The sequence below is a fragment of the Drosophila arizonae genome, chromosome 3 (genome assembly GCF_054131065.1).
Source record: "Drosophila arizonae isolate 15081-1271.41 chromosome 3, UAZ_ARI_1.0, whole genome shotgun sequence".
Lineage (NCBI taxonomy): Eukaryota > Metazoa > Arthropoda > Insecta > Diptera > Drosophilidae > Drosophila > Drosophila arizonae.
The window spans coordinates 17783108-17799483 of record NC_142923.1 but is presented as its reverse complement, the minus strand read 5'-3'; the positions used below and the strand labels follow the sequence as shown (position 1 = coordinate 17799483).

Here is a 16376-nt window from a genome sequence, read left to right as displayed (position 1 = left end):
TTGCCCTTTTTTTTTGCCACGCCTTCACGCCACGCCACGCCTACCCCAGTCCGCCTCTTTTGTTGCTGCTGAGTCTTGGTTTTTGCAGCCAGAACATGTGTTTTTGTCTCCTTTTCCGCCGCCCTATCTACCTCCCTCTCCCGCCTCTACGTTTCTGCACTTTCGTTTTGATTTTTGTTTTACAGATTTCAAATAATTTTGTGCATTGCACAACACTTAACGCATGCCATGGTTGTATGTGTGTGTTGTAAAATTGCAAACATATGTGCGATTTTAGGAAGTGCTTCGAATGAGTGATATAGGGAGGGGTTTGAGAAGAAGAGAAAATAATAAATAAACATGCAGCAAGAGAGTTAAGTGTTGAAGCACAGCAAATGGGAAAAAAATTGTATATGAAGTAACACGGATATACATTTAAAATTGCATAGAGTGCTGCAGAGTATTCAAAAATATATAATTTGAATTTTTTTTTTTTCATATATTCTAAAGAAAAAAATTGCATTATATGTTTTTAAATTTTCTAATTCATATCCGAAAATATAAAAAATTCATTATAATAATTTATTTATTTTTTAATTTATTTGCTATGTATAAATAAATGTATATATAAATATTTACATAATTTTTTAAAGCGTTAAATAAAAAAGAAAGCACAAAAAAAAAGAAAATAATTCATAGGCTTTATGTTCTCCTAAACGCATATTTTTTCTTTGCGTCTCCTTTCACTTAATTTAAAATAAAATGACACAAATAAAAAAATCAATATTATTCCAATATGATTCGTCATAATGAAAAAATTCATACATATTCTGAACTCTCCATATCTTCATCCAGTGCACAAACTAAACTCAAACTCCACTCCAATGGTTTGTTGTTCAGTGTCCGGAAATGTCAACAACAAATGAATTGCATTAATAACTTCAGCCATGGGACATGAAACGTGTCTTTTTGCTGTCCCAGCGGACAAGCGATATTTGGTTTATTTCTTTTTTCTTGCCAAAAACAATCGAATGCAATTTTCATTTTCTGATTCTGATTTTTTTTTTTTGTGTTCCGTCTATCAACATTGATGGGAATAAAATTGGATTTTTAGTGAAGGCTTTTGAAATATTTAAGTAAACCATTTAATATACTCCCCGCAGACAGACGACAATCAATTTTAATAAACTTTAAACATTTTAAAATTGTATTTGGTTAAAATTCCCATAAATCAGACATTTTTGACCCTATTAACAGTGACAACAACCCATGGCATAGCGAAGGGTTTTTTTTTTAATAATAGCAACAACAATTTTTAGCCCTCTCCATAAAACTGACAGCAGCAGCAGCAGCAGCAGCCCAAAAACAACAATTTTCGAAAACACATTTTTACGCACTTCAAACGAAAAGCTGAGCTGAGCCGAGGCGAGCAGACACAACTGGAACTGGAGGTATTTCCCCCCAGTTGTATGGGGCCCGCAGGCATATTTCTTTGCTGCTGCTTCTGGTTCTCAATGCCCTTTCGAAGGGGGTATAGCGCAGCAACTATGTTGATTTGTCATGATAAGTATATGTATTAAATAATTATTAAAAATATTATATGTTCTTATTTTCTGATTTTGCTTTATAAAGTATATAATATTATATTTATTAATAAATGAGCGGACTATAATTTTATTTTTAGAATTTGTTTTATTTTTATTTATTTATTTTTGTTTTCATTTATTATAGGTTTTTTTTAGTATATTTATTATTAGTATATTTACTTTAATTTATTTTTATTGATTAATATATCTAATTTTCTTATATATATTTATTTTTTTATACAATATTTGTTCTTTACATCTATACATTTATATGTATAGCAAACTTGTCCCAGTTAAATGTTTGCTCGGTTTATATTTATAGTAATAAAATATAAAAAAAATTCTTCATTTAAAATTTAATATTATGTATATATATTATATATTTAAAATCCATTAAGTAGTGTATTTCTACGTAGACTTCCACTATTCACATTTTCAATTACAATTCATCTCAGCTCAGAACCGCCCTCTCGCCTCGTTTTTTGTTGTAGAAACGCTCATTTGCATCACTTAAACAACAATTACATGGCCTCAAGGGCCTGAGATGTAAACTCACACTCCTGCACTGTCGCCTCTCTCTCTATATGCATCTCTCTCGCACTCGGTCCGTCTCTATCGGGGAGAAACAATAAAGCGACAGACGACGCTGAAGAGTCTGTGCCAGACGTGGCCATATAAATAAGTAATACAATTTGAATGGATGATAAAAGGAAACCCAATTGCAAATCCAGCTGAAGCAAGGCACAAATCAAAAATGCGCCTTCGGGCTGTTTTTCTTCTATTTTTTTGTTTTTTTTTTTTTTTTTTTGATATACAAAAGTATATTTAAAAAGAAAAAGCTGCTCTTGGACTAGCTGCTCTTGGCTAAAGTTAAAGCAGACTTGAAGCAGACGTTGCCCAGCGGCAGGCAGAGCCTTCATTTCGCGCATTGTTGCCGCATTTCGCAGCCAACTTCCGGTTCAATAAACTTTCGCAAAAAGTATTCTCTACTTTTTCCCCTCTCTCTCTCTCACTCTCTTTGCCTCTCTGCCTCGCTCCATCTCGCCCTCGTTCTCTCTCATATAGTTTTTGCGGGCAGCCCACAAACCTGACTGCATCTCTTGCTATACATATATATATATATATACACTCATGCATATATACATATATATAAAATAATGATTTTTCCTTCACTGCAGTTGCCTATTTGAGTGAGTGTGTGTGTGTGTATGTGTGTGAAGTACAGTCGAACAACAACAACAGCAAATAATGTTTATTAACTGGTTTTAAGCGAATGTCTGTGTGCATTGCAGCTCGACTTAGAGCTAGAATATAGCTCCAATGATAGACAGAGAGGGAGAGAAAGAGATAGAGAGAGAGAGAGGGCGAGAGAGAGAGAAAGGAGCCTGTGTAACCGCGCACTTGCTGCGTATTTGTGTCGTACGGCAGCAGCAACTGCAGCAATTTTATGTGGCACTCACAAATGCTTCTCACAAATGCCACAGCAGAGAGCAATGAGAAGTAAAATGCCTGTTGATTGCAGCCGCAAAATGTGGCATACTTTAAGGCGTTGCAAATTATGTGAATAGAAAAGTGTGAAGGAAATTAATAGTATATATACCTAAATAAAACATATATATATCTATATATATTATAGATATATACATACTGCCAACTATGTCATAAATCCTCTCTACATACTGTGCAGAAAAGAAATCAATAAAGATATATACATATATATAGATCTCCACAATTTCCTTCAGCTTAAAATCATAGCTAGATAATTCTCTAAAGTCTGTCTAGCATATATTGAGATCTATTCTGTATTTCTTTATATAGAATAAACTAATTTCATAATATTTCTTTAGTTTTTCTTTGATTAACATTAACATTAACGTTCTAACATTTACATTAACAGAGTTTTTAAGCCCTTTCTCTAGTATTCACATTTATTTAAATATACTGAATTTTATGCCATTTTATTTCAATTTCCTTTTACATTTCCCAGCAATTCTCTTAAGAACTTGTTGAAACTTTGAATAATTAACCAGTTGTGGCTAAGCTTTGTTGAAACTGATTTGCAATTGTTTGCCAATTTAGGACCTGAAGTTGTCGAAGCCGAGGCAAGGTGGGGAACGGAGGTCAATTAGTCATCGAGCTGCTGGCTCAGAATTTATGATCCACAAAATGGAGTGCACAGTTTGCACATTTGAAAGCCACAAGACACTTCATTTATTAAATGAATTCAGTCATAAAATCTGCCCGACAAACAATCAAGTGGGACACACACACACACACACTTAGAGAGTCAAGGATGGAAGGATATCTTTTGCGAGCAGCCTGTCAAAAGGGATAAGCTGACAGCAAATGCAGCCATCAAGCGTATTAATCAAATTTTGTGCCAAAGCATTGTGGGGACTGAAAAATATGCAGACACCAGAATATTTCTACGCTCATTCTCATTCCCGCTACAACCACGCCCACTTTGTCTACTCTGCCCTACACATTGGCCACACTTTGATTGTCAATTAAAAACGTTTGCAATGCCAGACGACCAATATGAATTGGTCCTTCCTTCTCCTCCCATTGACTGGGTCGATTTGTTGCGCTCTGGCAGGGGATTAAGTGTGGGAGCAGTGAATCCAGGGGAGCTGGGGGACCGGTCTTTGGCTCAGTGTATTGGGTCAAAACACAAAAGGACGCTATGCTACGTTCTGTGCGGCTGAGTAAATTGATAGCGAGAACCAATTGTTGCTTTCTCTAACCCTTTTCGAAATGGAATTTCTGGCAATTTGTTGTTGTTTTTTCTATTATTGGAAAATTTAGAAAGTGCTAAATTAACTTTTGATCCAAAAGTGAAAAGGGACTATAGAAACAATTAAAAGAAATTAAGAAATGTCAAAGTTAAATTCAATATTTTTCCAAGCAAAGTTGTCTTTAGATAGGTCTTCAATGAAATTGGGCACTTTCTAGTGAATTTAAATTCAGTTTAAATCTTTGTCCTTATTTTCGCATTTTCGCTCAGTGTAGCATTTCATACGCCTCATTAGTCGCGGCGTTTAAGCCACAGAGCAACACCTGGCCAATGTCAACTGAATGCTCGACGTGATTGCCACAAGGCACACAAAAACCAAAAATCAACAACAAAAGGTAAAGAACATTTTTGCCTAACAGCTGAGTAACGATTACAAGATGCTCCGTAATTAAGATTGAAGAAGTAATTTACATTGATAAATACATATTTTTTCATATTTATATTTTATTTAGAGTTTTTTACTTTTTTAATATAAATCAAATTTTTATATATTTAAATATTTATATTTAACAATTGCTTATTTATATTAATTGAAATTTAAATATTTATAAAGCTATCGATGTTTAAATAAATATATAATCAGAGTATTTTATCATTTAAAGTTACAAAAATTCTTTTTCATGCAATACCAAATCTGAGTATTTGGACATTTTAAAATTCTACTAAAATAATTTCATTCTATATAATTTCTATAAAAATATAAGTAAGAGTTCTTACTTAAAAAATTCATTTTGAGCAATGATATTAATCTGTCATTAAACCCATACTTCCAGTCACTTTCTCATTTTCAGGGTACAACAAAGCGATTTACAAAATTCGCACAATTCAAGCTAACACGCACTGTGCCAAAAAGAAAAAAAAGAAAAAAAAAAGGAACCAAAATTATGCAATACAAATACGACAAACGATTTGCTTCAACGCACCATTTGGCCCAGAAGCAAAAGAATGTTAATAATAATGACAACAATGATGATGATGATGGTCGTAATGGGATGGTTAGTGCTGGTCAGACTGAAAATATTCACCGCACATTCTGCGGTGACATTTGCGCGTTATGGTTTTGTAATTACCTGTAGTAATCTTTGTGTGTGCGCAGGTGGGACGAAAATTGTGGTTCGAGGTCAAAGTTTGAGCGCCGGTTTGTGTTTGAATTTGAACCCATGGACTTTTACGACAATTGTGCAGAATTTATGGCCATTTGATTGCTGTTGGCAAAAAAAAAAAAATAAACCCTCCTCGTAACATTTGCTGCTGCCGTGTTTATGGTCTGGACATTTACGTCGCGTCGCTGCATTTTTATGTCATTAATTGAGCATTAGGCGAAAGGGGCAGCACGAGAGAAAAAATATCTCTGGTCTGGGGTCTGGGTCAAGGTAATGGAATAACACAAATTATTTAAGTATAGCCACAGTATGCCACAGGATTTCAGCTCTTTCAGCTCTCTATTTAATAAGCAGCTAGCTAGGTCTAGCTAATCTAGTTCCCATTATCAATGAGTGCAGCCTATGACAATTTTCCCACTTGACCCAAATATATATCTTTGTGCGGGAGAAATCACATTTTCCCAAGTCTTAACACGTAGCGTTTATCTTGTATTAAATAATGAGCATCATTAGAGTTTAGCACATGATGCGACAACAAAAGGAAGTTAAGGGGAATCAATTACCGAAGTGTGAATACCCTAAACACATTTCATTTAATTATCTAAAACTGTTTTAAATAAATGTGATGGATATATTTTATATAACTTATTATTGAATAATATTAGGCCATATTACTTATAATATTTTATAATAAATAATAAAAAAAAAATGCCTAAATAATTAAAATTATAGGCAAAGTCCAACAACCATTATTTCAAGTATAACTTTAGCCTATCTAAACTCTCATAAATTCTCACTCTTTTCTAACAAACTCGCCAATAAAATGCATATACCCAGTCAACCAATGAGTGTAGCTATAAGCTGCGGGTGCTAGCTGTTAAGATATACAATCAGATACATGCATATAAATACGCATATATTCGCTAATACACCTACACACACATATACATACGCGCACATTGTACATACAAAATAATCAAAGCACACATACACATAAAGCACTTGGGAGTTTGTCTTTAATGGAACTTTTTACCCAGACACACATAGAAAGAGAAATAAAGAGGAAGAGAGGGGGAGGGAGAGATGATTATGTGTCTGTGTGTGTTTGTGAGTGTTGTGATTGAGAGGGAAGTGCGTTGCTTATTTTCTGCAGGCAGCGCATAATCAGCAAGAAATCTGTTGATTGTCTGCCCGACTAGGCAGTCGACCTGCCCTCCCCCACCTCTTCTGGGTGAGAGTAATCAAAGTTTTACCCAGGCTCAGAATGCGGCTTCAAAATGACAGCCAACAACCAGTTGCTGCGGCCACAACAGTTGAGGCAACAAAACTATGCAGAAAGCTTGAAAGAAAGAGAGAAAGATAGACTTGTTGATACCCTAGAGACAAGATGTGCGACTTTATTTATGTTTGTCTAATATTTTTGATAACAATTTATGCTTGACTAAGATTTTGGTTCAATATCAAAATAAGAAAAAAAAAAAAGCTCTTCTTTCTTTCAGTCCTTTTTAAGTTCTTTATAAAACTATGAAACTTTAGGCTAATCTAAATATGTAAAGAAAAATGTAATGTTACTAATCTGGAAAACTTTAAAGAAAATATTTAAAGCAGTTAAAAGTTATCCGTTATAATTATAGCGCTCTCAAGTCCGGCATTCACCTACTCTACTCTAAACACTTCTCTTTTATCAATATCCCGAAAGGGTGTCGATAGACAGTCACATGACACACGACCACTAGACCACATGGCCCCTCCCCACAACTTAAAGACAACAAATGAAGCTGAAATACTTATGTTGGCAGACATGTATTGAATGCTCCGACCTAACCTCAAAAAGTCACGAGAAAACATAATTAGAAATTGCACAAAACTACTGGCCAAGGCAAAGTTAGTTCAGTCAGTGCAGTTTCCTATTTACTATTTAACATTTTCCTCATTTTCACTTCACTGCTAACCTGCTTCACTCACAAAGATGCGTTAGGCATTGCAAATGAGTTGTCCGTGCATCCTTTCCAAGCAGTCGCTGTCGCTGTCTCTGTCCAACAGCATTAGCATCGCATGCCATCTCACTCGAGTTAGACAGGGCGACGTTGTTTGCGACGTTGACATTTTGTGCGTCACCCTCTTAGCTTCCTTTGTCTCGCTCCCTGTCTCTCTCTCTCTCTGTCTCTCTCTCTCTCTTTCTCTCTCCCATACGCTCAGGATCTCACTGACTCTATCTTTTCCTTTAGCTCGACATGACCGGAATAGATAATTATTTATACAAATATGTTTTATATATATATATATATATATTTATATATGTATGTATGTCCATGTATGTACATCTCCTTTTATATAAGCATGTACTTGCCTACATCTTGTGCGTAGTTGTCCTAAAGCTCTTGTTCCTGCTATACCTTGTATGTTTTCCATGAGGAACGGGTATTTTGTTTTTAACATCAGTCATTTCAAATGAATGGTAAGTAAGTGAAAATATTTAAATAAAATATCAAAATTTTGTCTTAAATAATACTTTGTCTTTATTATATTGAATTATAAATAAATATAATTTTTTTAATTTAAATTTTATTTATTTAATGTATTTTGTTTCAATAAATTTTTAATTTATATATATTTTTTTATTATAATAAATTATATATATATATATATATATTTATTATTTAATTAATTAATTTTGTTTCATTACATTTTTAATTTATATTTTGTTTATAATGATAGAATATAGATATTAATCATTTTATAGTCCTTAATTTTCATTTCGTATTTCTTACATTTCTCTTTTATCTGTTTTACCCATTATATTACTTAAATATATTTTCCAGGATATCCTCACAGTTCATCATTTACACATTTCTACACATATATTTTATTTGTCTTACATTTCGGTTGGACTTGTCGGCGTAGCTTGAAGCATTCGTATTCTTACAAGTGTCAGGCCAAAAAAGTAATTCAATTTGTGTTCGTATTTCAGCAGACAGACACAAACAATACAAGAAATACGAATGGTACGAGCAAATATTAGTTGGCTATTCGAAATATTATAATAGGGGATTTCAGCTGCTCATCCCTACGCACACATTTACATACGCACCTACTTATATATCTAGCTTCTAATGCAATTTTCATGTTTCTCATCGTTAAATTCGATTTAAATAGCTTTCACGTTGCTCGAGCTCTATAAAATGAACTATTTGGCTAGATCTACTCTATAAAACTTGAAGCATTCATTTTATGAGCTGCGAAATGTCTTAATACGTATTGCCAGTTTGGCTAGAGCCATAAAAGACTCTGGTTTTATGTGCTCGTGAAATGGAGGCAAATCAACAACATCTACAGAAGTTTTCAGTAAGCACTGCTCTAGGCGATTATTGTGAGAATCGTGAAGTGTGAATTGCATTTCGAAAGTGGTTAATGCACTGGAGATGATAGCCGCTAACCGATAACTGTTAACCATTTACTAACTTTTCTTTTTATGTAGGTATATAGTAAGTCTCTCTGTATAGTTATATAACAGTATAACAATTACAATATTCTGTAGTGCAAGATTTGTAAAACTTTACAGCAGGATAACAGTGTAAAAGTAAATGTAAACCAGTATAAGTGTATAGCTATATATCACAACACAACAGTATAACATTATAATATTATAGCTGTATAACAGTAAGATGTACAATCCTAAAACTTAATCCGCTTTTTCCACATTCAATAACATACTTTTCTTTGGCTGTTTTTTTCGCTTTGCCATCTTTCTTTATTCATAAGCCAAATTCTGTCTACCTCTGCAGCCCAGGCAGCAAAAAGAAGAGAAGTGGCGCGACGCTTTGGCCTATTTGGCAGCGCATTTTTTGGCTCATAAAATTACGTTGAAAGCCCAAGCAAAGCTGTGTCCAACTTTTTGTCACGCAAAACAAAATGACTTTTTAATAAGCGCCCAATTTCGGCCAAGTAGGCAAATTGAAAAGTCAAATATGTAATATAAATGAAGGCAGACCAAAACACTTTGAGCGGGTGTGTTATAGCTGGCAAATTCTAATATTTCATAGTCTCCCCCTTTCACCCTGATTCTAAATCCCAAGGGTTTCTGTGTGTCTCAGAGTAATTTACACGTGATTATCACGGTTGTCCCAAAATAACTTTGTAAAACAGGAACCGGCGCTATCATTAATACCGCCCACAAACAAAAATGTCCGGGTCTGTCTGTGTCTGTGTGTGAACACGCATACAGATACAGTATATTACCATATGGGTGGCAGACAATAATAAATTCAAGCGATGTACGTGCCCCGCACGTAAAAACTGTTGCCTACTTACGGACGCTCATGCATATTTTAGAACGAAAGTCAGCGACGGGAATCAGCTCAAGGATGATGTCAAATGCACTGCAAACTGTGACACAGCTAATAATGTGACTGTGACTCCAAACTGTGACTGCCAACTGTGCCTTACATAGCAAATAAACTGTTATACAGAAACGGTTCTAACTAAATTTTGTGGATTTTAACTCGACGAAGCCAAGAAATTAAGAACAAATTGAGATCAGTTATTTATAGCAAATTTAAAAAAAAAAAATTTTTTTTCTTATTATATATTATTTCTTTTCTGATAAGATTTAGCTGTATTATGTAGCTCACATTGAAAATTTTTATTTCTTTAAAATTTATTGAATTTATTTATTTTATTATTATGTTTTTTTTTTTTTAATATTTATTGTATATATATTTTGTTAATTTCAAGATTTCACATTTTCTTTTTTATATTATATTAATATTATATTACATTTGTTATTATAATATTATTATATTAATAATATATTGAAAAAAGTAATTTCCATAAAGAAATTCAAACATGAAATTTATATTTAAAGCACTTATTTTTATGTTAAACCATATTTGTTATTAAAACTCATTAACATGTGTATTCCATATATATATATATATATATATATATATATATATATATATATATATATATATATATATATATATAACAAACAATAATAATATATATATTTACTTTTTTTTAATTTTTTATATACATACATATATATATTTTTATGACTTTTTTGTAGCTTATTTATTTAACGACAGACATGTATTGTCATCTTAGCTGGTTGGCGCATCTCTAATCCACTTCTAGACCCATTTACAAAGCCTATCAATGGGTTGTCATCTTAATTTAGTGCTCGCAGCACCTTCCACTCAGGTATGCATAAAATTTCGGTATGCAGGCTGACCTATTTTGGGGACAAGATATTTCAAGCGTCATCTGAGATGAGATGAGGATGCGGAAATCGTAGTTAGAGTTGGCAAATCAATTCAAATCAAATTCCAAGTTGAGCTGAAAAGTTGCAATGCAATTGCTCAATAGAGCTTAGAAAACGCGTCTTTATTTCAGAGAGTCTGGACAAAATAAACTGCATGAATTTCCAACTCGAAACACACAACCAAACGACAATAAATTGCAAGACAAATTTATTTTGCTTTCCCATTGCCAACTTGAACCTTGGGCAAAAACTTACTCCCAAAGCAATCAATTTTTACGGCAGTTTAGTTTTTCGAAACCAAACTTGACAATCAATGGAAATAGTTTAATCAAACTGCAACTGCCAGGCGAGATTCAGTGTGAGGATCTGTGGGGTTGTCTGGGCGTAGGTGTAGGTGCAGCTGTGTGACTAAGTAAGTTTTGGTTAGGTACTTTGACCCGGTAGCGGAACTGTCGGCAAAGATTTGCATGCCATTAGACCTAACAGGTAGCTAACGAGCACGTTGAGTGCATTAACTGCAAGTGCAACAACCGTTGACTGCAATAGGCAACAGCCAACAGTTAACAAGCGACAATAAATGCCAGACACTTTACAAAGTCAGACACATTGAAAATTTTGAATGCCCAAAAAAGGGCGTGAAGCAGCGCAACAAATATTCATAGCCAGGGGTGTTGGCTGCTAGGTGGGGCTTAGCAGGTGAGGAGGTACTATACAGAAATGATAAACTAAACTAAACTAAACTTAGTTTTCTCTTAGATACATAATATATGAATATATAAGACATTGTTTTAAAATAAAAAATAAAAATAATTCAATTAGCAATTTCATGATTGAATAATTTAAAAATATATATGTATTAAATATATATATTGATAATATAGACTATGAAAATAAAGATTACACATAGTATAATAAATTAATCTGTATAGATTCTAGTTGATAAAATTCTGGGAGTTACCTGAGCTATTACGTTTCTTATCAGTCATATTTGTAAACACAGCTGAATCATATATTTCGCACTTATTCAGTAGCAATTGGATAATATTTAAGTTATCTAACTTGTACTATAGATAGTGCGTCAGCTTTTCAAGCACTTTCAGCTAAACGATGCAGCACTCAGCAAAACCTTCCATGATAATAATAACAATGCCTTTGGCAGCAAATCTGTGCATTTACTTATATTTCTATACAATATTTTCAATGCAAGGTAGAGCGTGGAGCGTAAAGCATGGAGTAGAGCGTGGAGCAGGAAGGCAGCATAGATAATAATGCGGAGACAAGCCAAGCGAGAGGCAACGACGTCCTAAACACTTCACGTCATTTCCAATAAACTTGTCACAATAGCACTGCCGGTAGCCGTCGGTGGAGGGATGACTGTAGTAGTAGTAGTGGGAGTGCGTACTTTTTTTTTCCCAGATACAGTTGCAACTTTACGCAAGCGTGCAGACGCTTTAGTGGTATTTGCTCAGTTTGTTGTAGTCGTGTATCCGTTGAAAGCGCATTCAACGTATTTAGGCTACAATAGCGCGTAATCTATGCCACTCGACTTGCAACAAGCAGCAACGGCAGCTCCAGCAGTGGCAGTGGCAGTTGCAACAACTGCGACTGCAATTGCGGCGCCATCATTTTGCACAGCATTTTGCATCTAGCAGATACTTTTACCGCACAACACAATACAGCTTAATGCCGAAAAGTGCACAGCGCATGTATTTCATTTTATTTGCCTTGCATTTTTATGATTGCTATGCAAATGCAGCTCAGCCCTGGGCTAGCTAAAAACTAAAACAAGAAAGAGCAGTTATGTGTGGAGTACCACAGATTAAGATACCCTTTACGAAAGTTATATATCCACATTTCATCCCAGATAGAGGCTGCTATGATTTTCAATGCAGCATGACCTTAGAGCAGTTCAAACTCTGCATATTCCCACTGCTAGAGTATCCCAACAACTTCCATCTGCAACGCAACGAGGCGTGGCATCCTTTGTTCCGCCCACACTATAAAAGAGCAGCACAAAAAATAAAAACAAAATCGAATAGCGAGCTTGCTATGGGCGAGCTAAAGTGAGATTCAAAACAATTGTTGTCCAACTCGCACAAAGAAATCACACAACATAAACAACAACAAATAAAAAATAAAAACAAAAACGCTAAAAGCGGTCAAAGAAAAATTCTTAATACGGCACACACTTGCAAGAAATGTGGAAAATATGAAAAGAAAGTCAAGAACTTACCTTCGTTGTTAACGGTAGTGGTCTCCATTGTTGTTTATTTGTTGTTGTGTTTGGGAATTGGACGAAAAATAAGATAAAGACTGGTTACTGTAAATGAAAATAAATGAAAAAGCACATAAAACAATTGATTAAAAAAAACAAACAACAATTTTGTAAGCTGAGATCTAACAGAAATATTTCATATTTTATCTTTACTGTCTATCAGAAGAAAAGTATAGTAACAATTACCGATAGGCTATGCTTCTGGAACGAGAGGTTCTAAAAAAATCCTGAAATGTCTAAGCAACATGAATAGCAAAATTTGGGACTAGATCGAGCGAATATTCAACAAATAAAATTCTTTATAGCCAAAATTATTTTAATCTGGCATTAAGTTCATACTAAATATAATTGATGGACTTAAGAACAAAGTGAATATAAATTAATCTATTGAACACCCCTCGTTTAGCACATACGCTGCTCCGTTACAAAAACTGCCCACAGTTTTAGGCGAAATGCATAAAACACTCTAGATAGACGCCCTTGCAAAACCGAGTGCAAGGAAGAGCCAAACAACGGCAAACAAAGAGCAATGCCAATAAGAAGAGTGACAGGCCGTAACAGCGGCAGCTATAACAAGCTCTCGCTCATTACTATAAAATAAGCAAGAGCAACAGCAACAACAGGGAAAAGAACTGCACTGGAAATTGGAAGCAACAAAGCGTGGGCTAAAAAGGAAAAGGAAAAAACTGCGCCTGCTGTCAGGGGCAACGACAGCAAAACCAACAACAACTACAACATTGAATTGAAAAGAGCTGCAAAGTTATTGGCGTCGGCGTTTTGCAGCTGTAATTGTTGTTGTTGCTATTGCAATTGCGCAGCAGAAAAAGGGACTGCAACGAACCGGATAAAACTCTTTCCAGTTTCCAACTGCTGCTGCTCTTTTTCATTTTTTTTGGTACTCACCAGATTTATTAACTACAAATATTCACAGAATATCCCACGTACACCTTAATATGACATCCAAAATAAAATAACTTCTTTATGGGTTCACTTTAACACAAAGAAAATTTATTGAGCTGCACTCTTTCTATTCACTTGCACTCTTTGAACTTTATTTTATTACGGCGCACAGCGCTATGTAACGATCGTGGTGGCGCAAGTTTAACGACTGAACGACTGAGGCGCCCACCAGGCTGCTTTGTAGTTGATCGCAGGAGAAGCGACACAATGGGCAGCATTAAACAAATATGTGATGAAAGTAAAGCAACTCACTCAAACGGCTTACCATAATTGAGTGCAAAGCTAAAAAAAAAAAAAAAAACGATTTAAGTACAGAACAGCGAACGTCTGCTTTTATTTTTAGTCGATTAAATAATAAAATAGTAATATTAATTTTGTATTTAAAAGCGCATAATTCAATTGCGATCCACAGTGCGACATTGACAGCTGTGCTCTTCACTTTGTTGTTTTGTTTTTGTGTGTGTGTGTTTTTTTTTTTTTTTTTTTTTTTTTTTTTTTTTTTTTTTGCGTGTGCTAAGGGAAGCTGCTCCAGGCGAGTTTTGCATGCTTGCACAAATGTGTGCGAGTGAGATGACAATTGTGACACTTTTTTGTTATTCGCCACAAACGGTTAAAATTCAAAAAGCATTTTAAAGTAAAAACGGTTGTTAGACAAACCGGTACATGGCACTCTTAGAGTAAAACGAATGCCAAGGGGCAAAGAGAGAGCGAATTAAGGTGTTGAGCAGAATTTTTGATAGCGTAGACAAATATCCCACAGCTTAATTGAGTAACTTCCTTTGTATTGCTGCTCCGCTCTTATTGTTGTTTTAATGAAATCATCCGCTTAGATTTGCAGAAAACAATATGTATGTATGTATGTACATATGTAGGTGAGCAAGTGTGCGAGAAGAATTGTGTGACTTTTTAACTAGCTTATCTCTTAATGCATGCTCGGCTGTTGGGCTATAAATCAATAAATAGCATAGTGCGTATAGACAAGAGATAACTGTCGTTTCTATACTTACACGTATGTGTGTATGAATGTATGTGTGTTGACAGCGCAAGTGCAGTGAACTCAAAGGCATTAAGACTTAATAAGCTGAGACCCACGCTAAAAATTGAAATTAAAAACAAAATTTCAAACAAAAAACAAAATAAAGTGCCAGTGAAATTTTCCACCTACACGCCCAACGCCTCAATTAATTTACCTTTCTTCTTTCTCATTAGATTCGAGAGGTCAAAACAGTTGGTATTTACTGCAGATACGCAGAGTATGTGTGTGTGTGTTTTGTATGTATGTATGCTGCATGTAAGTTTGTTAGACATATCAAATTGAGATCACATAAAAAGTGAAATTTGATCGAATCGCTATAAAACTTGAAATTGCACATACGCACAGCAACCCCTGCTTAGACGCAGAGGAGGGGGCGTGTCGCCACTTTTAAACACGTTTAGGTGCGTAGACAGACGTTATCTCGCTGTAGAGCGCCAAAACAAATTGCGCGACAATTTTCATTTTCACTTGGCGGTCATAAAAAACATGCGTTCAATTTGCATTTTTTTTTCTCTCTTATTAATTAATTACTCTGTCGGCTGGCGCCGTCGACGTGTGTGAGAGCGAGTGTGAGAGCGCCCGATACTGAGCGAGAAGGAAGTTAAAGCTTTGCTTTGTTCGCCCTTTTGCGGCTGAACAAAAGCAGAAAGCAAAGCGCCGCTTGAAACAAAGATGCTGCCCGCAGCTGATTCACATTCAACCAACAACAACAACAAGAAAGAATGGTAGGCAATAAAAACTGTAATTGACATACAATGTGCGTTGCTTTAAAAATTGCCACCCGAGATCAGCGTCTGCTGCGCCTTATTTGGCACTGGTTCAAGGCAAAGCTGTGGCATCGCATCCCATCCGGGTTTTAAGAAGTTCTGATTGGAACTGGTGTCAGAAAATATACGCATGTTTATGTATGTAGTGTTTAGCTAAGCAAGCGGAGAATGAATGCCTTCCAGAGAGTCAATAGTGTATGTATGTACTTGCTAAAAATAAAATTGTTAGGCAATAGGATGTATATATATATATACATATATACCCATTTATATAGGGAGAAAGGGAGAGAGAGAGAGAGAGACACGGCAGAAAATCATTCATACAGAGACTATAAAAAGAAGATAGGCAGAGCTTTGGAACTAAAAGCTTTTGATTTTAAAAAGAGCGTTAGTAGCAATACAATTTGAATGATTGATTTGAAAAAATTTCAAAAAATGTAACGACTGGTAAACTAAAACTAGTTAAAAATTAAATAAAAGAAAGCAGTTGATATAAATAAATGTACAAAAAGTATAACAGGTAACATAAAATTTTTAATAAATATGCGTAAATAAGCCAAAAATTTAAGTGTTTTCCTTCTATTAAAAATCAAATAAAGAAAATAAAAAAAAA

The 16376-nt window shown here is 34.7% G+C and overlaps 1 protein-coding gene across 1 annotated transcript in view; it reads right to left on the bottom strand.

Annotated features, from left to right (window-relative positions):
• The window catches only part of stai (stathmin), a 96539-nt gene extending 82417 nt beyond the window's left edge, over window positions 1–14122 (bottom strand). Inside the window, exons 1-2 of the mRNA XM_018001773.2 lie at window positions 13904–14122; window positions 12959–13045 (exon numbers count right to left, since the gene is read on the bottom strand). Of these exons, the coding sequence (XP_017857262.1) occupies window positions 12959–12986 (28 nt within the window). The 5' untranslated portion in view covers window positions 12987–13045; window positions 13904–14122. The remainder of the gene's footprint in view (window positions 1–12958; window positions 13046–13903) is intronic.
• Window positions 14123–16376: the final 2254 nt, after the last annotated feature.